General features: G+C 36.6%; 2 protein-coding genes across 3 annotated transcripts; both read right to left on the bottom strand.

Annotated features, from left to right (window-relative positions):
- Positions 1 to 86: 86 nt before the first annotated feature.
- Positions 87 to 14,012, bottom strand: arhgap4a (Rho GTPase activating protein 4a). 2 transcript variants are annotated; one of them, XM_079848723.1, is made up of 24 exons: positions 13,816 to 14,012; positions 11,742 to 11,831; positions 11,291 to 11,462; positions 10,387 to 10,549; positions 10,067 to 10,129; positions 9,824 to 9,952; positions 8,904 to 9,032; positions 8,598 to 8,819; positions 8,425 to 8,526; positions 8,073 to 8,261; positions 7,371 to 7,455; positions 7,266 to 7,293; positions 7,024 to 7,120; positions 6,884 to 6,944; positions 6,733 to 6,810; positions 6,523 to 6,651; positions 4,759 to 4,864; positions 4,445 to 4,669; positions 3,016 to 3,080; positions 2,771 to 2,939; positions 1,876 to 1,974; positions 1,492 to 1,626; positions 1,321 to 1,387; positions 87 to 1,232 (listed from the first exon to the last, which is right to left on the bottom strand). In XM_079848723.1, the coding sequence occupies exons 2-24, from the start codon at positions 11,806 to 11,808 to the stop codon at positions 1,059 to 1,061; spliced, it is 2,754 nt and encodes a 917-aa protein (XP_079704849.1). In that variant the 5' UTR covers positions 11,809 to 11,831; positions 13,816 to 14,012; the 3' UTR covers positions 87 to 1,058. The 2 variants fall into 2 exon arrangements, with proteins under 2 accessions (XP_079704849.1, XP_079704850.1); XM_079848724.1 differs by lacking the exon at positions 9,824 to 9,952 and having other exon boundaries at positions 13,816 to 14,004.
- A 621-nt stretch (positions 14,013 to 14,633) lies between these two features.
- casp9 (caspase 9, apoptosis-related cysteine peptidase) lies at positions 14,634 to 21,638 on the bottom strand. The gene is made up of 10 exons (XM_079849562.1): positions 21,297 to 21,638; positions 20,727 to 20,925; positions 20,454 to 20,561; positions 18,023 to 18,075; positions 17,039 to 17,215; positions 16,846 to 16,935; positions 16,422 to 16,569; positions 15,881 to 16,069; positions 15,652 to 15,761; positions 14,634 to 15,298 (listed from the first exon to the last, which is right to left on the bottom strand). The coding sequence occupies exons 1-10, from the start codon at positions 21,426 to 21,428 to the stop codon at positions 15,191 to 15,193; spliced, it is 1,314 nt and encodes a 437-aa protein (XP_079705688.1). The 5' UTR covers positions 21,429 to 21,638; the 3' UTR covers positions 14,634 to 15,190.
- Between the last annotated feature and the right edge of the window lie 149 nt (positions 21,639 to 21,787).

Below are 21,787 nucleotides of genomic sequence, written 5' to 3'. Positions count from 1 at the left end.
TTTTTTCAGACAATGCACAACGATTTGCATGCAGAAAGTACCTCAGACTTTCAGAAAAAATTTTTGTGTGTGTGTGTGGGGGGGGGGGGGGGTGGCTAAATTTTATCAATGAGAGTGTGCAAAAGATATTTTAAACCATGCACGTCTTTACACAAATACACTTGGATAAACATAGCCTATAATGATTTATAATTTAGAGCTGTGGTGGGGACAAATTTTGTTGGAAATTGCATACATACGTCGTTCCCCTGTGTTGCTGTCACGTCATATCTGTACACAAAGAAAAGTATCTCTTTCAGAGTGAAACTAAAAGCTTGTAGTCAGAACGGCTTGTGGCCACTTTTGTTTACTGTTTATGACTGTTATTTTAATTATACCTTTCAGTGAGTAAGGCTATTTTCTGCATATATTTTTCATAACAAATAATCTCTTACAGCACCTAAAACCTCTATTCTTAACTTTTTCTCCTTTTGTCTTTCATGTGTTGTTTATATGGAATATTATTGTCTTTCATAAACATGTTGTTGTTCAACTTCAGTGTCCAATTTTTCATTACCTATTATTAATTACTAACTGTTCTCTAACTGTTATCTTTCATAATATTAAATTAGTTTATCTTGTGTAAGTCTGCTGCTGTGTAATATTTTTAATTTCTTACAAAGTTTTCACAGTCACTTACATAGAAAATAAAAGAAAATGACAGTAGATGAGCCTTTGTGAGACTATAGCCTTACTGTAGGGCTGATATATTCTTATTCCACAGAGTAAAGTACACTGAAGAACAGTTGCTTGTTACAAGTGTGCAAATGAGACTGTAGGAAAGAAAATGGCAACATATTGTACATACTATAACAGTCACATGCATTCACAGCTAAAACAGGTTTCACATGATGGATTGATAGTGCCTCTTAAACCAACCTTTTTAAACAGTACAAAAAAATACCATACACAGAGATTGAGCTCTCACTCACACTTATGTTTCACCTAAATTTTCTTGTGTTTCTTTACTTTCGTTACAAGTTTCCCCTTCTCCTCATTTCTTTCTTTTTTTTTTTTTTTCAGCCAACATGGTCAGCTGATCTAAATAAACCCTTTCCTTTCCACCCCAGTCCTCTGTTCGAAGGCGTTTGCACAGGGGATGTTGTCTCTGGGGATGTAGATGTGTTTTTATCCGGGGAAGACTGGCGGACAAGAAGCTCCTTAAACACTGAGTGCATCATGTGATGCACTTCCTGCAAGATATGGTAGACAAAAGCACACTTTAGTAGGGGGAGGGAGGAGATCTCATTGGTATTATAACTGGGATTTAAACATCCTGACCTTATCCACTTCTACTCTGAGTTCCTCTCTGCTTCCCCCCTCGTTAGTGGATCGTCTCATTTGAGGGCTGTCAAAGTTATAAATTGACTGATTTAGTCATTATTCCATGACATCATCTGTGACATTAAAATCTCCATAATGCCAAACAAACAGTCTAGGCGATTTACACACTCTAATGTTTTCCGCAGAGCCCCTGGAGAATTTCCAGCCTGTATATATTGTCCTGTGGGTATTTGTAACGAAACCTTTCCAGAAGTGACATGGCTGGGTCCGACCCCGGCTTTGTCACTTGTTGTGACCTTGAGCCTAGAAAATGAATACAGAGAGAATTATTCTCTAGTTTATCTAGTTACTGAATCATTGGTCATCATTATGCAATAAGAATGATGATTCATTCTTTGATCATCATTGTGTAGAAAGAATGAGGTTCACATACGTAGATAATATGCTTGTTTCATTTGCTGTTTTTGTATAAACTCTGTACAAGTCACATACTAAACAGAATATAATAACAAAGCTATCCTCCACACATTATACAATATGTGAGTGTTTTACCGTGTACTTTGCTCTGTTTTCAGCTCTTCCTCTGTCTGCTGTCTACCACAGCTGGATTTCAGAGTTTCCTTCCCTTTCTGATCTTGGCCTCCATCCACACTGAGCAACATAGAGGTAGAGAATTGAGGAGTGTAATGACTCTCTGGACTGTGGTTTGTAGTAACTGATTGTGGCTTTGACTCAATAGTGATGTGTGAGTCACAACAGCCAATTCTTCTAAATGCCTTCAATTTATATAACACCCAATAAAGTTCTACAACTCCAACAGGCGGTGACATTAACAGGTCTGTAAATGCATAGATTATGGGCAAGCAAACCAATAAATCAGTGAAATCAGTAAGTAGTTTCCTCAGTTGACTATTCACTAAGGTCCACCCCTTTGGTTACTGTTGCTCACTCAGACAAGCTTTGCAGAGTGTCCCAATGAATTTCAGTAAAATGAGCTCAAAGTGATTGGATATTATACTTATGTGGGCTTGAATGAAGTATAGAATACTGCAAAGGTTTTTTTTTTTATTAAAAAGTTATTAATTAGAGATAATTTATGTCTTATATCTGTCTTTATATCTGTCGGGATGGATATTGGGGAAAATTACCCAATAAAGTTATGCAACTCCAACAGGCGGTGACATAAATGGATGTATAAATCCACTGACCATGGGAAATCAAGTAAATAAAGAAGTGAAATCAGTAAGTAGTTTCTTCAGTTGACCATTTGCTTAGCTCCACCCCCTTGGTTACTATTCTTCACGTCCCACAGGATTGAGTTTCAGTAAAATATGCAAATAAAGTGATTGTGAGGGCTAGAATGAAGTGTAGCATTGCAAAGCATCTTTATCCACATTTTTCTTTAAATTGTTAAAAGTGGCCATGCATTTAGAGATAAAAAACCTACCTTTGCACATTAATATATTTATTTGGGATGAGCCCCTTTGTCCCATTCACCTCCCCTCTCCACCAATCAGAGGAGGCTTTGCTGTATAGGATGAAGCGGTCCCCGTATTTAAAGGACAGCTCTGCTGAAGAACGGCCTGTGTAGTCAAACAAGGCCACTCCTTGCAGCTCTGCACATCAAAAACAAGACAGAGAAATTAGTTTAGTTCTACTCACCCAATGTTGAGAGTAAACTGTCAAACTTACCATCTTTTCCTTCTTTTGTTTGAGATTGCTCTGATTCGCCATCACCTTCCTCTGTTACAGTCTCACTGTAGGCATAAGAAATATTAAGTCAAGTCAATTTTATTTGTATAGTGCTTTTCACAATACACATTGTTTAAAAGCATATTTATAGAAAATCATGATGTCAATATTTCTAATATTTTAATATCTTCAACTTATAGTCACATTTAGCGGATTAGAGCTGGCCGATAATCTAGTTTTACATTTTACATAAACAATCAAGTAGATAAGATTTGTTATATAGTAAATATTGCTTATTGTGATATGCGGGTAAAATTGTGGGATATATCCAGCTCTATAGAGCTGTGCCTGGTCCTGCAGATTTGCTTTATCAGGAAGATCAGGCCCTTCCAATCAGAGCATGCTACACAAATTCTTGCCCAAGCTCTTGTTCTATCCAGACTGGACTATTGTAATGCTCTCTTGGCAGGCCTTCCAGCATGTACTGTCAAACCTCTGCAACTGATCCAGAATGCAGCAGCGAGAGTGGTGTTTAACAAGCCGAACAGAGCGTACATCACACCTCTCTTTATCAATTTGCACTGGTTGCCAATAGCCAATAGCCGCTCGTAGGAAATGTAGGCACTGATATTTACCCACAGAACAACCACTGGCTCTGCACCCCTATACCTAAACTCACTACTTAAGACTTATGTGCCCTTCAGAAGCTTGCGTTCTGCAAGTGTAAGAGGCAACATCCAAAAGATGCACAAAATCACTTTAACGGCCCTTTACCTTGACTGTTCCATGCTGGTGGAATGACCTGCCTAACTCAACCCGTCTTTAGCCATTTTCAAGAAGCATTTTTCGTCTGCACTTGACCAGTTAAATCTAACAGTTACTATTCTATTATATTTCCATTCTATCTATTTTTTAATTTATAAAAAAAAAAACTTGCTACATGTACTGTGCAATACAAACTGGGATTAGTCACAGCACTTACATATTGTTGCTTCCAACAGCTTCTAACTACTAACACTAGTATTATTGAATTTTTAATAATGAAAATGTGTTTGAAATGTTTTGAATTGAAATATTCACAGCTTAAATATTCAACCATGCTGAATTTCAGCCCATAAAAATGCAAGCCCTAAAAATACAATGCATTAAAATGCAAGAATGGTTAATACAATGCATATTTTTTCAAGTAGTGCAATTCAACAGGCTTTTTTTGTTTCAAGAACATTTGGCATTATTTTACTTCCATATATATCACTTTACGTGAGTAAACTGTACGTATGTAAATAAAGTTGGATATGCTTATATTTTAAATATCAAGCATGCTTAAAAGATTTTTGCCTTATGCTGTTAGCACATATGTGTGTGTGTGTGTGTGTGTGTGTGTGTGTGTGTGTGTGTACGCACTAAAGGGATGGAGCTTAATTCTCACCAGTCTTCTTCTTCCAATGCCATGCACTTTTCATACACTGGCCCGGGTAATTCATTCTGGCTAGGGAAGATGCTCTCATGTTGGATAATGATACTCTTGACTAGGGCATTGATGCGCTGAAGCTCTGACGCATCACCATTATCTGGCCCCCTCACTAGACTGGGCCCAAAGCACACTGCCAGGTTATAGGGCTGCATCATGTTCTCGTCACTGTACTGGGAGACACTTTACACACACACACATACAAACATTTAGATGCGTTGATTTCATGTCAGAAAAAAGGCCAACACCCAGTAACACCCTGTGATACTCACTGGTGAAGAAATGCAAAAATATATCTCATGACAATGATGAGCGTGGCAGGATATGAGGAGATGACGCACTTCAGCTGTGTTACTTTTTTTGTTTCGTCATCTATTTCTAAAAGAGAGGGAAAGTTAAAGACACCATTAAATTTATTCATTATTCATTGCTGCAATTAAATGCAGAAATGCATTTAAAACAGACAGTTTTCCTTTTGTATCAATTTATTAACTAATAAAATAAATTGTTCACTAAAATAATAATTGACTGCCAATAACCAGAAGCAAATCAATAGTAGCAGCATTTATATATATATATATATCTATATCTATATATATATATTTGTTTAATTTTATATATATATATATATATATATATATATATAGAGAGAGAGAGAGAGAGAGAGAGAGAGAGAGACAGACAGACAGACAGACAGACAGACAGACAGACATTTGAAATTATTATCAGTGTTAACATTTTTGTGGAAACCATGATGCATTTTTTCAGGATTCTTTGATGAATATAAAGTTTTTATTTTAATTAAACTAATATGAAATCCATACCAATACATATTATGTTAGTAATGAATGCTTGTGAATAACTTGCATATAGGCTACATATAAACTTGACGCACGCATACACCTATAAATACTTATAAACTTCCATGCATATACACCTATATAAACACTCGTCTCGCACATACATATACAAGATCGCAGCACGCAGACACACCTATTTAACACTCGCACATATAAACTCGATACGCGCATACACATCCATAAAACACTCGCGCATACAAAATAAAACGTGGATGCATGCTTTAGTTGTGTAGGCTATGTATGCGAGTATTTATAGGTGTATGCGTGCGTCAAGTTTATATGCAATATTCACAAGTGTATGCATTCATTACTAACATTGGTATGAATTTCATATTAGTGTGCACGTGTATTTCATATGTATTTTGAACATCCAATAGTATAGCCTACATGTATATGCGGGTAATTTATAGGTGTATATGCACGTGTGTTATGTATTGATAAGCGAAGTTTGATTTAAATCCTACGTGGCGCCTCATACAATTGCGTGAGTCTCACGGTCAGTCGCTATAACCGTCCTCACCCACAGGAAATCGATAAAACCATACACCTTTTGCTGTATATCTGGCAGCGCAACCCCAAACACAACACGTTTTCATCATCGTTTCAACTTTGATCAACAACAATGTTTTTAACTATGTAACTGTTGCAGTCGCCAGCTGGATCTCTATAGTTAGTCAGTGGAAGCCGCTCGCGTTCTGCCACCCGGAAGTTACTCGGCGCCTATTGTTTACAAACATTCTGAAAAGGCCAATAGATTTTTTTCAAAAGTGTAAAAATCTTCACATTCACTTTTGCTCAATTTAATGCATCCTTGCTGAATAAAAAGTATAATTTCTTTCTTTTCTTTTTTCTTTTTTTTAAAGTAATGTACTAATCGTAGTGTATACCATAAAGCAATTTTCTGGATTTTTAATTAGGCACTGAATAGAACTCCTATTAAAAGTTCTTACAAAATGGAACAGCACCATGTAAACTGAAGGCTACTGGCTAACTATAAAATGAGTTCTTCAATTTGTCCCTGCCCAAATTGCAACAGGAAACCTTATAACTAGAAAGAAAAGCACATTCAAAACATTTCATTGAATGTTTAAACAGTTACAGACCTAATGTCTGAACTCACATACATTATACAAAACAAACAAGCAAGCATGTAATAGTGTGGTAAAGTCCTCTTACGGCCGCATTCCATCAGTTGGTCATAACTGTCCTCAGGAAAAAGGGGTTTCTCTAGTCCTCTAAAATAAAGTTTCAGCACTCCAGCCACAGAGTCCATGTCACATCCCCCATCAGCAAGGGGGTCATCGCCTATGAATAATTACGAAAGATCACAGCCTATTACTAATGCTCAGTGAAAGGAAGGAGAATATCATCACTCAGTGCACATACCTTTCTCAAACGCATCCTTCAATTGATTCACCACCATCTGAGATCCCGGCACTCTGAACAATCCCTCATGATGTAAGCCTTACCAGAGAAAAGGGTGAATGGGTTAGAAAACCAGTGTTTAAGATGGAAAGAATTGTAGAAAGAGATTTACCATTGAGGTTGATGAACCGAATGCAGTTTTCCACCACTGCAGGAATGAGCTGTCCTGATGCCTAATAGGGAGGAAACACTGAGTGAGTCAGATGCCTTGATCTGTTCTGAGTAAATCCAGAGCACTTCTGAGAGATTTACTTGGATGTATGATATTAGATCCCCACTGAAGAGCTTCTGGTTGATCTGGGCACCGGGGTTAGTCTTTTTATGACGCACAGATCTTTTGGAGCATGTTCTAATTAAACAGAAATGTTTAATTTAATCAACACTAAAACTAAAAACAGGCCATTTTACTTTCACTATAACCCATTAAAATGTATATATATTTCCAGCCATTATCTCTTGTAGGATGTCAGTTAAAGAAAGCCTTGTTTCCTTACCTGGAGTGAGCTACATCAACACTTTCAGCTGATAACAAAAAAGAACAAAAATCAATGGTCTTCGCTTTACAACAATTTCTGTATAGATAGGAAACATTATTCTACCTTTTTGAATGGCAACCTTTAGCAGGTCATGTTTGGCCTCCAGTTTTGATATTAAAGAGCTGCTGCATAGATGGTCTCTGACTTTCTGCAACATCATAAAGTCATGGTAAATAAAAATATTACTATAAAGTCATAGTATTAGAAAAAGTCAGACAAAAACAGTAATAAAGACAAATAGAGTATAATAATAATAGTAATAATTGTATGAAATAACACATATTTAAATGTCTAAACGTGATAGAAATGTATTATTTAAATTATATTATAGTAAATATATAAAATATTTACCATAATAATATTTGTATAATAATTATAATATTTAATATTTATTTAATATTATAAATATATATAAAAACAGCTTTAAAAATATTGAATATATATATATATATATATATATATATATATATATATATTTAAATAGTTAAATATTATATTAAATATTTAACATAAGTGTTTAATAATGGATTTCTATTTTAATATATTTAAAATTATGTGAAAGCAAAGCTGAATTAAAGGAATCACTCCAGTCTTCAGTGTCACATGATCCATCTGAACAGGAATGTTGAAAACAGTTGTGCTGCTTAATACTTTTTTGTTGAAACCGTGATATTTTTTTATAGGATTCTTTGATGAACATAAAGTTCTAAATAACTACTTTTTTTTTTTTTTTTTTTTTTACAAATCATTATTTGTTTTGATTACCGTGAAATAAAAACTCTCAGTGTCCGGAAGGCTGGCTCTGCGCTTCAGCTGATAGTTCTTACTGGCTGATATATCACTGTTCCCCTCTGGTGATAACGGGCTGCTGGGAAAGTCTGGGATGGATCCAAAGGTGTCCTCAACAATACCATCCAGCATGGAATTTTGGGCCGACTGAAGTAATTTGCCGGACTGCAATATTTTTTATGTATATTCATGTTTAGATGAACCAGAACCAAAGAGTACTCATAAATACAGTATTTATTCATCCAAATATCACTACATCTATCCTGTCATTTGACAGTAGTGCTACATACATAATAATAATTTGTGTGATTCTGTGGGGTTTGTGTACCTCCTCAACCTCCGTGGTGACTGAAGATAGCCTAGACTGCAGCTGCTGGAAGCGAGTCACCAGCTCGCTCATCATCTCACACTTTGCAGACACCTCAACCACCTGGAAGAGGGCACATATAAGCAACTGCGCATTTTTACACTTATGTACATAGACATTTTATCACGCAGTACCTGGTCGCCTTCATAGGGTTGGTACTGAAAGCGCAGGGGCAGGCAAAAGGCTGAGATGTTGGCCTGCATGAGAGTGTCTCTGTCCTGGTTCTGGTTCAGCTCTGAGACAGTTGTGTCCAGTTGCTGCAGCCCAGAGCTCAAGTTCTGCTGGCCCCACTGGCGACTGGTCAGGTAAAAACGGAACACCTTGGATATGGACTGGTGGTAACCCAGATCACAGCACTGAGAGGGCATGCAATGAAAGGTTGAATTATACCTGCTCAGTACAAAAACCTGATCATATAGAGGTAATACAAAGAAACTCACATCTATGAGAGTGGAGAGATCCTGAAGGTAGTATTTATTCATGCATGCATTTGCTGCAGCCAAGTTGAGCAGGTAGTCATTGCGTGCTTTTGTGCTCTTAAGCTGAATTTCTTGAACTTTACTTTGCCTCTATGCACACATAAAGGTGAAATGTAACCTCAGACGTTACTGGAACAATCATTTATCCACACACAAACAGGGTTGCACTACTTAACCACAACAACCAAACACTTTGCTTTGCAATCTGCCACGATCACATGCAAAGAACACTTGCCCCACATCACTGCACAGAGGAAAATTCTGCCCATGTGCATGCAGGCAAAGCACTGTAATATTCGATTGTTTCCTTGATTTTGTACTATATTCAATACAAGTTAGGCTAAAGTCAACATGGCATTACGCTGATTAACACAAAAAAATAAGATATTAAAAAGATTATTTCTTTAAAGTCACATTAAAATCAGGAATTGACAATTCTATTTTGGGGGGGGGGTTGCAGGGGATTTTGCAACGTTGTTGGGTTGTTGGACATACATTTACAGAGTAAGTAACTTTTTTGGTAACTCCCCTTTTAAACCGGTTAGATTACATTGATTCAGTAGTAATTTAGTTACTAAAACAAGGGAACTAATTTTAAATTTGTGACCACAATATCTTCCCCCTCCGTTTTGTTTATAATGTAGGCGCTATACAAATTGGCCACATTCACTTCCATGACAAGTGCTTCACTGTAACCCAGATTTGTCCATCATTTTTTTAAGAAGGAAGGACAAGTGGAAATTCTTCTTTTTTTGGTAATCAACATTATGCCACAAGTGCAGTCGATTGGGCTTAACTTGTATAGAACCTTAAATATATCTTTAATTATAACCATTTCATTCACAACCATTTTATATTTTGGTATTAAAAAGGAAGTATACTTTCTCTATCTGTCGTTCCATCTTTTTAGAAGCACTTTGTTTTTGCTTTTCCTCCAATCTGACAGCTTCCTTTAGTTTGCCTTCTGCGGACAGGAACTCAGAATAGTACTGGTAATATGTCTTCAAGGTCTGATTTTCACAAACATAGGAATGAGATTTGCAATCCATTAACTGTAAATGCATGTTTACAATTTATTCTGAAAGAAATGTGGCTTGATGAGAGGAATGAGGGGTTAAACTGACTGTTTGAAGTTCTGTGGTGACCTTCAGAAGTCCATCCTGTAACTGGGTGTAAATGTCCCTGCTCTGAAAAATATAAATAATGAAAAAAGAGACATGATTGGTAAATGATTGTCTTCGTAACGTTGTATTACAGTGTCAGAGTGGCCGGTGACTATGCTAAAGGTGTTATGTTTCTGTGCACTGTCTGCAAAGTGTCTGTGCAAAGGAAGCCACGTGTACTGTTAGAACGGGGCATGCACGCTTCTTTTAGTAATGTGTGGGTGTTCATGTCTGCAAATGTGTAAGGATGTGAAAATGTGTGTATTTGTGTGTGTGTGTACCCGTTTGGCCAGGCGTTGGGCATGTTCAACACAGTGTGAAAGCTGCTGAGGCAGAATGTTGATGTAGCTGTCACTCAAGTAACTGTGATCTCTGCTCTCCTGACGTGTTTGTGTCAACAGCACCTGCCAGCAGTTAACCACTGACTGATGGCTGGGCTCCTTCCTGAGGGTGATAGGAACAAAGAGCTATCAAGTTCCTGATACACAGCAATCAATGTACATCAGTTTAGAACCATTTCAAAATTTGAGGTCAACAATTTTTTTTATTTTTTTTTATTAAATTAATATTTTTAATCAGTAAAGATTTTTACATTGTTACAAAGAATTCTCTCTCGAATAAATGCCGTTCTTTTAAACGTACTATTCATTACAGAAACCTGAAAAAATGTAAGATGGTTTCTACAAAAATTTTATGCAGTACAACTGTTTTCAACATTGATAAGAAATCTTGTTTTAGCGACAAATCAGCATATTAGAATGATTTCTGAAGGATCATGTGACACTGAACACTGGAGTAATGTTTACTGAAAGTTAAGTTTGCCATCACAGCAATAAATGACATTTTAAAAGATGTTAAAACAGAGTTAAAGAGACACTTTAAATTATAATCTTATTTAACAGTATTACTGTTTTTACTGTATTAATGATCAAATAAATGCAGCCTCGGTGAGCATAAAATGCTTTTTCACCGAGCCCAAACTTTTGATTGTGTGTGCGTATGTGTTTTTTGAAATTTTTGCTTAAAAAGATGTTTTGGTTATCTTTCTTAAACATAAATTGCCCTTACAAGATTTTTAAGGGTGGCATAAGTAGCCATTTTTGGGCCACTGTTTGTACAGAATTCATTAATAAGTTGATAACAATTTTATGTAATAATGGTGATCTGTTCTTTGTATATTCTTACTTCCTGGTTCTAGAGGAGAACCTGTCACACAGCTTGTCCAGTGAACGGGCGTACTCTCCCTCGATCTCGCCCCGTCTGCGCAAATAATCAATCAGATCTTGAAACACCTGAGTCTTCTGCTCCACCTGACCGTCAAATATCCTCAACTGCTCCGCCAGCTGCAAACGGACCTCTAGAGAAGAGAAAGAGAGAACAATTATATTTGTATAGTTCCTCTTTGTCAATCTGTTTCGTTTGACATTGTGTTAAATAACAATTAACTAGAACATATTGATTTCACAAAGATGGGAGGCAATAAGGATCGGTTATCTTTGTCAAATCTGTCTTGTGATGGTGGAAGTACATGCAAAAAGTTGCAGCATATTTCATCTCATTGGAAAGCAGTCAGTTGGGTTCCATTTTCTATTCCTCAGAATGTTTATTGGGTATTTAGTGTTTGAACATCCATTACCTTTAATCTGTGTGTCGTAGTCTGCTGTCACCACTCTGTCCCTCCTCAGCTTGACGTGGGATGACATTGTAGATCCAACTAGGTGAGATTCTGCTTTGAACATGTCATATAGAAGTAAGTTTGAAGATATATACTTAAAAACATATTTTCATTGGCAATGTATGCTTTTAGTTCAGTCATGACAACTCTCGGGATAGTTTGTAAAACATTTTCTTAATGTAAATAGAATGTGTTTGGTCTTGGCAGACTAAATCTGCTACGCTGCTGCTGGTGAAGAGGAAGTACGACTTGCTTCTGCTAAATGCTCGGACCGTTAAATTAATGGAAACAACTAGAGAGAGGGAGACCCCTGTTGCAGATCTTGACGTGGTGCTGAGGAGGCGGAGGGCTAGAATAAGAATTGCCATAGTGTGCAGAGATCTTGGTCGTAAAGGGAAATGATAATGGATGTGAAATCGCTGATTAACTGAGAATGTTACATTGAATGAACCAATTAGAACATGAATAGAGTTTCATGACTGAACTATTTTTTTATTTTTTTAAATCTATACAACCCAAAGAAATGAAGAATATGTACACTGAATTTTAATGTGCATAAAGGCATTATTCATATTTTCCTTTAATCCATTTAAGCGCCAAGATCAATCACAAAATCAAATCCATATTCAGATATCTTTGGCTTTAAGATAATTTGGACTATGATAATCACTCAAATTTAATTGTCCACAATTACCACAAGACAATTTACCATTGTATACAATAAGTATATAAATAAGTCCTGAGAATCTATCCAATTAATTCACAATAGGATTCATAGCATTTATTGTCATAGTAAAATGTCTTGGATAACACCTCTCTTCAAAAACTTGCACTGGTTGCACATAAACTTGCACAAATTGCCGCTCGCATCAAATTTAGGCACTGATATTTTTGCACCGAACAACCACTGGCTCTGCACCCCTATACCTAAACTCACTACTTAAGACTTATGTGCCCTTCAGAAGCTTGCGTTCTGCAAGTAGAAGAGGCAACATCCCAAAGACACACAAAATCACTTTCACGGGCCTTTACCTTGACTGTTCGCTGGTGGAATGACCTGCCTAACTCAATTTCATTTTCAAGAAATGGCTGAAGATGCATCTTTTTCGTCATAATAATAACACTTACTATTATAAATATCTATAAAAACACCTTGCTATGTGTACTGTGCCAGACTAACTGGGACTAGTTACAGCACATGCATATTGTTGCTCTATTGTTGATTTGATTGCTTCCATTGTTTTCCTCATGTGCAAGTCATTTGGATTAAAATTGCTAAATGATTAAATTAAATGTATATTCTGATTTAAAACAGACACATTTATATCTATAATATACTATATCTAGTAATTTCTACATTTAAGATACTGCACTCATTCATGCTTGTCTGCTCATTGTAATCTCCAGCAAAAGTGTCCTCATTCAACATGTGACAAGGGTCATTGGCCTGCCATGACCTACAGTACAGTAAATGTTCAGTCAGTGTACTGTTCAGTTTTAGTGAACAAATTTCACTTCTAAAGTATCAAAATGGGGAAGATAGTAGACTTCCTGTGTTAAGAGCAAATCAGACAGCAGCGGTAAACTCTCACCATGAGTCAAGACGACAGCCCCCCCCCCCCCTCTCCTTCTATCATTCTTCACAGAAACTTCCTCATTTACATCTCTTGAAAATAGCCAAATGTCCACCAAAATATTTTGCTTTCATATCTTCAAATTTAATGGACACATTAATGCATGCTTCCCAACAATAAGAATGTTAAATTTTCTTAACATAAGATGTATCTTTATTTACCCTTGCTGCCTTAGTTTAAAACTGTCTGTCTTTAAGAATATTACTTTAATTTTTTGAGGGAGTTACTTTAAAAAAAAAAAAACGGTTTGTAATATGCATTGCTAAAATTATACTGTCATATATTTTTAACCAAAAGTAATGTATGATAAAAATATCAACTACAAAAGCACAATCAAATGTTACAGAAAAAAGCATCTGTGCAATATCATGTTATTTTATAAGAAAAACCACAACACTTACCTTAGTAATACCTGCTGGTATTCACATTAGCATTCTCAGTATATCCACTTAAACAACTTCCACGCAGTTATATTATCACTTGTCCAAACGAAAACACGGATAAACTCTTTTTACCCTTTCACATAAACACAGTGAGATACAAAGAAAGACCAGACAGTTCTTCTCCTTCCTCACTCGGTCATTGTGTGCTGACAGTGAGTGAATGCGGAGTAAAGCCTTACCTTATTGGCCCCTCCTCTCTCGTGCCTTCTCAGTTTCACAAACACTATCTTTTCACTTCGGTTTCAAACTACTATTTACTGTATTTGACAGGCTTTATTTGGGGTGGCACGTTTCGTTTAAAGCTATTTATGCCTGCGTGTTTGGACATCTTAAAGATGAATGTCATTCTGAAAGTAAACGGCAGTTTCCAAGATCTGCCCACACAGGTTGATAATAGCAACTGAGGTTGGTAAGACAAACATAAAAAGCTGGAAACTATTTGATTCTGATGCCTCTAAAGTGGCTACTATGACCCTACAACATGCATTATGACCTTTCAGTTTTCCTCCTACAGAAGGAGAAGCAGCTTGCATGGATCAGATTGCACACATGTCCTTTTTGTTCACTCATGCTTATGGATTGTTCCTATTTATTTAATCTATCCAAAGGTATAAAGCACAAAAGGAAATAAACGGTATGTTCTGTTTTTGCAACAGATGGAGCCTATTACCAACCAAGTTAATAACACAAGTCTTAGTGATATCTCTAATCACTTTCTTGTTCTCAGAGACAAAGTCACAGCTCATTGCTATCATCTGTTTTTTCTCTTTTTTTTTGGTGTTAGTGTGTGAGGACCTATTCATTTCCTTCCTCTCCTCAATGCCTCATCTATTTACTTTGAGAAACCTAAATAAGTCTGTTAGTTTTGGTTGTATTCATTACTGGAACTATAATTTTAATTTCATATTTCTATTTTTCTGATATTTTTTTTTATTTCAAAAGATGCACAGTATGTAATCGGGTATTTCTTGAGAACATGGTGTGACAGTTAATCACTTTCCAATACCACACCTAAACCACAAGTGCACTAAAAGTCTATTGTCCTCCTCCTGCTGCACACAAAGTAGAAAAATAATACAAATTGCACTTATAAAAATAACAATAATAGTTACAAGGTATTACTGGTTTGATTGCTTGCTAATTATAAAATTAAAAATATGTTAAAAACAAGAACTCCAGTCAAATGTTCTGATCACATGGTTCAGTTTATGACGTAAAAAACAACAAATGTGTTTTTTATCACATCACAAATACATCATATTCTAACGGAATAGAGTACATAGATTTCTAATTGAAGGCAGCATTCAAAAACATACTACAGATCTTCAAGCCATTATGACTGTGAAGACTGAAAGTAGAGAAGTTTTCGGAGGAAGTTGAAAGATCCGGGCATTTGTTTATACAGGCCTTTGGCAGATATTTGGGAGACAGCAGCATTTACCTAAAGAAAACAGATATTTCACAAATATTACATTATAATATAATTAATTATAACTATTATCACAATATAGTTATTTTAGCTGGACAGTCAAACACAATTTTGTACTGCATGTGATGCATTTTGAAGAGTAGTATATAGTTCGTACATGGTGTTAAACCCTTTAAAAAATGATATATTCTAGATATTCTGCTATGAAATGGTACATACTACTCTACACTAATTGGTAGCATTATTATGGAGGTTTGTTTGTTATTTTTTCCATTTTTGAGGACATATTTATTGCATCTATCAGTGGCTGCCTCTATCACATGAATCTTAAAAGTTTTAAGAAGCTTTACGGGACAAAGACGTACCATCATCAGCATGGTCACCAGATCATCTGTGGTAACATTCTCCTCAAGCACAAGATCAAGATTCTCCACATACCAGGAGCCGGCTTGCGTGTCCCTCCAAGAGACATAGCCTTCAAATACATTAGCATGTAGATCAGTCATTTGTATTTGGCAATCAAAAGGTTTGACTTCCTGAACTATTACTCAACCAAACAACGTGTTTATGGCACAATATGACCAAAACACAGACCTGGAAAAGTTGAGTAGGACACCAGGATGTCGCTGGGTGTGGGCAAAGTGGCCCGAGCATCAAGTTCATCTGACGTGCTGAGAGAGTCGCTGCTGGAGGACATGGGAATGGCGTCCATCTGGTCATCCATCCCACCCAAAGAGGGTTCCACCTCATCTGGAGAAACCTCAAAACCTGTGTCCTTCTCACCTACAGGTGCACACAAAAGAAGTTTGCATGATATGAAAAATTGCAGTCCACTAAGAAACATTCAGTTAAAAAACCTTGGGTTGTCTTTAGGTGCGATCACATTAGCGATATTTTGGTGAAATGTTATGGGGATAAAGGTGCAGTGTCTATTGTTAATAGTGTAGCAATGTATGAAGCACTTTCAAACCAGGCCACTTCATGTTGGTCAAGACGGCGAAGTTCACGTGACCAAATCATTGCGAAATTCCCAATCGTGTGGATTTCCAATGAAATGACTGGATTTTGAACATGAAAATTCACAGCACAACGGTAAATGGCTATGAGACTTGTGAAAGATTTCTGAGATGCCCACCTCCTCCACAGGCCTGGATGAAGAACAGCTTGGGCTTGCTCTGCAGAGAAGGACAGTTCTGGCCATTGAGGTAGTTTGTGATTAACTGAACTGGGACAGCGGGTCCATCAACACCATGAACTGCTCCAGGGAAACGATTGTGGTTTACCTAAACATTAGAGAAATGTCAAGCACCAGAGAAGAATGATAAAATAGAACTCATGCATGAGGGTGTTCTACAAAATGAGGAAGCACATAAAATTGCTCATGCAAACAACAGTGAGGTTGTACTTCTATGTTGAGAAACTAATAGTCTTCATAACTGTAAAAGCAAATATAGCATATTATTCTCTTTAAAAAAAAATAAAAATAAAAACAATACTTATATGTATATACAGTATATACAGTATATATATATATATACTGCATATACGACTTGTTTTACCTCAGTTCCATGTGAAAGGATGATCACCACACAGCAGTCATATGCAGAATGATTCCTCTTCGCTAAAGATGACATCTCATGTCTTATATGCTAAAGAGGGGAGCAAATTTTTTTCTAAAATGTATAAAGGACAGGCGGACATTTGTCTTACAGCTATGTTTACAGTAAGAAGAAGAGGAAATACTGTGCTTACTTTGTATTTCAAGTTCCTTTTCACAGTAACCTCAAAGTTGAGAGCTTTAAATCTTTTCTCCATCTTGTCACAGTCAATGTTGGACCCCTTTCGATCTTTTAGTCCAGAGGCTGGTTCAAAATCTACATTGTTAATAATCAGGCACATCCCACACGGACTGGCATCCATCTTGTAAGACTGTACAAAAAAAAAAAAAAAAAAAAGAGTTTGGGTGCAATGGTGCAGTTTGTGCATACAAACTCAAAAATTTGATTCAGCTTGTGTATGGAACTATTTCCATGTTATTCCACAAGGATGTTTCCCTGTGTTCCCTGCCAGTTGCTTAGGATGAAAAATTATTTTCACACAAAACTGAAAACACTAAAAACTTGCGTGAACACAGATAGGCAGATATAATAATTCATCAATAAATTTGCACTTCATTTTTTACAATTTAAAATGAACATTTAGAACCAACTCAAATGCATGATAATCAGTTTGTTACATTAATTATTAAGTCTTATTTCAGAGTAACAAAAATGGTTAATGTGTCATAGGCTAATATAAAATTTTAATATACACCATCGATCAAAAGTTTGGGGTCGGTAATATTTTTTATATTTTTTAAAGAAGCCTGTTATGCTCACCAAGCTGCATTTATTTGATAAAAAATACAGTAAAATATTATTATAATAAAAAACTATATTTTTACTAAATATTTTTAACTATATTTAATTTCTGTGATGGCAAAGCTGAATTTTCAGCAGTCATTACTCCAAACTTACTGACCCCATACTATTGAACAATAGTGTATATTGTAGTAAAATAAAGTCTATATATATTAAAATAAAAATTATATTATTATAAAAAATGTATAAACTATTAATAAAATTATAAATTACTATTAAAAATATGTTTGTGGAAACCGTGATACATTTTGTTTGAAAAGTAAGAACACTTGTACTCAATTATTAGTGAGCAATGCCAATGAGTAAACACAATTACCTGTATACTGTCACGTCTCGGCCTGGTTGGCCTCACCCTTAGTGTTTCAGAAGCTGTGGACAAGCATATATCCAAAGTTAAAGCAGCCATGAAGCGGAAGTTGCAATAGTGAAACAGCTTCTTAAACAAGAAAAAGAAATTGAGTGCAGGACTTGATTATGTACATCGGGAAATTAATTGGATCATAGGTTCATTGAGTTCAACAGTGCCTGCACACTTTTTCAGGGGCTTTGGTTCTGGAAGTATTTTTTCCATTCATTTTCCCCATAGGGATTTAAAAAAGTCTGTTAACATGCGTTATCAAAGACGTTTTTAAATCCCTATGATTCCCTATGATATAAGCCATGGACCAAGCCAACCAGCTACAAGGAGAATCAAGACTGCGTATTTACCAGTTTTACTGAGAGAAATAACTACAATCCTATGAAGCATTGCGAACAGCATAATCAAATTAAAAACAATGGAGAAATATAAAACTACTCATTTAAAAATGTTGAGTATATACACTCACCTAAAGGATTATTAGGAACACCATACTAATACTGTGTTTGACCCCCTTTCGCCTTCAGAACTGCCTTAATTCTACGTGGCATTGATTCAACAAGGTGCTGAAAGCATTCTTTAGAAATGTTGGCCCATATTGATAGGATAGCATCTTGCAGTTGATGGAGATTTGTGGGATGCACATCCAGGGCACGAAGCTCCCGTTCCACCACATCCCAAAGATGCTCTATTGGGTTGAGATCTGGTGACTGTGGGGGCCATTTTAGTACAGTGAACTCATTGTCATGTTCAAGAAACCAATTTGAAATGATTCGAGCTTTGTGACATGGTGCATTATCCTGCTGGAAGTAGCCATCAGAGGATGGGTACATGGTGGTCATAAAGGGATGGACATGGTCAGAAACAATGCTCAGGTAGGCCGTGGCATTTAAACGATGCCCAATTGGCACTAAGGGGCCTAAAGTGTGCCAAGAAAACATCCCCCACACCATTACACCACCACCACCAGCCTGCACAGTGGTAACAAGGCATGATGGATCCATGTTCTCATTCTGTTTTCGCCAAATTCTGACTCTACCATCTGAATGTCTCAACAGAAATCGAGACTCATCAGACCAGGCAACATTTTTCCAGTCTTCAACTGTCCAATTTTGATGAGCTTGTGCAAATTGTAGCATCTTCTTCCTATTTGTAGTGGAGATGAGTGGTACCCGGTGGGGTCTTCTGCTGTTGTAGCCCATCCGCCTCAAGGTTGTGCGTGTTGTGGCTTCACAAATGCTTTGCTGCATACCTCGGTTGCAACGAGTGGTTATTTCAGTCAAAGTTGCTCTTCTATCAGCTTGAATCAGTCGGCCCATTCTCCTCTGACCTCTAGCATCAACAAGGCATTTTCGCCCACAGGACTGCCGCATACTGGATGTTTTTCCCTTTTCACACTATTCTTTGTAAACTCTAGAAATGGTTGTGCGTGAAAATCCCAGTAACTGAGCAGATTGTGAAATACTCAGACCGGCCCGTCTGGCACCAACAACCATGCCACGCTCAAAATTGCTTAAATCACCTTTCTTTCCCATTCTGACATTCAGTTTGGAGTTCAGGAGATTGTCTTGACCAGGACCACACCCCTAAATGCATTGAAGCAACTGCCATGTGATTGGTTGATTAGATAATTGCATTAATGAGAAATTGAACAGGTGTTCCTAATAATCCTTTAGGTGAGTGTATATAAACAACATATTTTAAGTTTATTGCAAAATATTCATATATATATATATATATATATATATATGTATATATACTAAATATATATTTAAGTATTTTGAGAGTGTAGGGAGACCGACTCAATTACGCAATTCACAGTGCCTCATGGGAGTGGGTGGAGCTAAAGATCTCTTTTGCCGCGTTTTGCTTGTGGCGACTCTGATTGGTGAAATTTTCTGTAGAGCATTTAATTTTTTCACCATGAATTCGGCTGTTAAATACTATTATTTTTTAAATAAATTGAAATAACGCAGGTTGATAACTTCAACAGAAGCAAATGACATTGATAAACAACCTCCCAGCTCACAATAGAACTGTTTTAAAGGTTTATAAGTAATGATTAAAAATCAATTTCCCTAAGGAGAAAATTATAAAAAAAAATGTACTTCTAAAACCCGACTGTAAAACCCGACACTCTATTGCTGTGATCTCATGTAAGTGATAAGTTGTCCTGCCCTCATGAATCGTAAAAAAAGAAAAAGATGTGCACGGATAAATCATTTATAATAAATAAAGCAATATTCCATAAAAAATAAGACTTGTCAATGTTGATTTCATGGTGACTTTAAGTAATTTTAATTTTAGTAGTATTAAACAGATGAAAATGAACTTTTATTGAGAATTAAAACTACAATGTAGAGAGCTGTTTTACATGACAGTGACTTACGTGGGCTAAGAGGCTCGGGCAGAGGCAGGCTTTCTGGTCTCGATGGTAGGACTACTAATCGAGGAGTGAGATCAGGTATGTCTGGCTTTTCAGGACATTTTGGATTCTCTGCATTGAATCACAAGATCAGACAAGATATTTCTATATAACTTGTGCTTTCTTTTAATACAATGAAAAATCATAGTGCCAGTTACAGACACATCTCAAGAGGATCATGGTTAGGGTAGGGTGTTTTATGTTCCACTGTGACTGTATTATGGAAGTAACACTTACGGACTGGCAGAGGGATCAGTGAAGGCTGTACTGGGACGGGAGGAGGCCGATGAGCACCATCTCCACTTTGAAGGAGCTCTGCGAGATCATGATGGCCAGTCTCACGTAGACACTCCAGGAAGGCTGGGAAAGCCTGACTCCCTCTCGTCTCCAAGTCTGTCACCAGTTGCCTGGCTTGGTCTCGTCTGATTGCTTTGCTCTGTTAGGAGAAAATTAATATTTCACATTCGCAGATTGGCAATAACGGAACTGCCCGCACATGAATGGACAGTAGTCATATCGTCTTACCTTCATAATTGGAAACTAAACAATGCACATTATTAACAAGTGAACATCCTGTCTGAAGCAGGACAGTTTGAATTAAATGTTAAAATCAGTAATGAAAGTGGGACTGGGACTGTCATTCTTTACATATTCTTTTGTGATTCACAGAAGAACAAAAGTCATACTGGTTTAATGAGGGTGAGTAAGTTAAACAAATAACATAAATGGTCATTTATTGGTGCACTGTTCCTTTAAGCGTGTAAACTTTCACAATCCCGTCCCAGAGAACAAAGACATCACTATTACCTGTATTTCATCGATCATGTCCTGGGTGAAGACCCCTTTTGACAAAAGCCCATCACAGATATCTGCAGGATTTAATGCCGTGACTAGATTACGCCTGTGCCGCTGAAGAATCTGTCTGTGCTTAGGGTCCATTCTGGCAACGATTCGGTATTTAAAGTGTTTATGACTAGACTATGAGACGTTTTCAATATAACAGATTTGTTTGTTGAAGTAATATACAGTAAACGCGTAAAAATAATAATGCTTGAACTGAATTGAATAGGCTTTTAATCAACACAAAACAAACGTCTCCTCGCTCGACGGTATTCTCTTCCTTGTTTACATCACGCTGGCGATGACGTCATTGACTCCGGGTTGGGCAGGTGTTTCTAAAAGTAGACCGTGAAACTGAAACCTTTTAACGCGAAAATAGATTACTCATATAATTTCTGTAGAAATGAAAAAAGAAAATTTCATTAGTAGGAAACTAAATGTAGTTTTATAACTGGATG

This window comes from Squalius cephalus (genome assembly GCF_949319135.1).
Source record: "Squalius cephalus genome assembly, chromosome: 18".
NCBI classification, from domain to species: Eukaryota; Metazoa; Chordata; class Actinopteri; order Cypriniformes; family Leuciscidae; genus Squalius; species Squalius cephalus.
The sequence above is the reverse complement of the archived record's forward strand: the minus strand, read 5'-3'. Positions and strand labels throughout refer to the sequence as shown.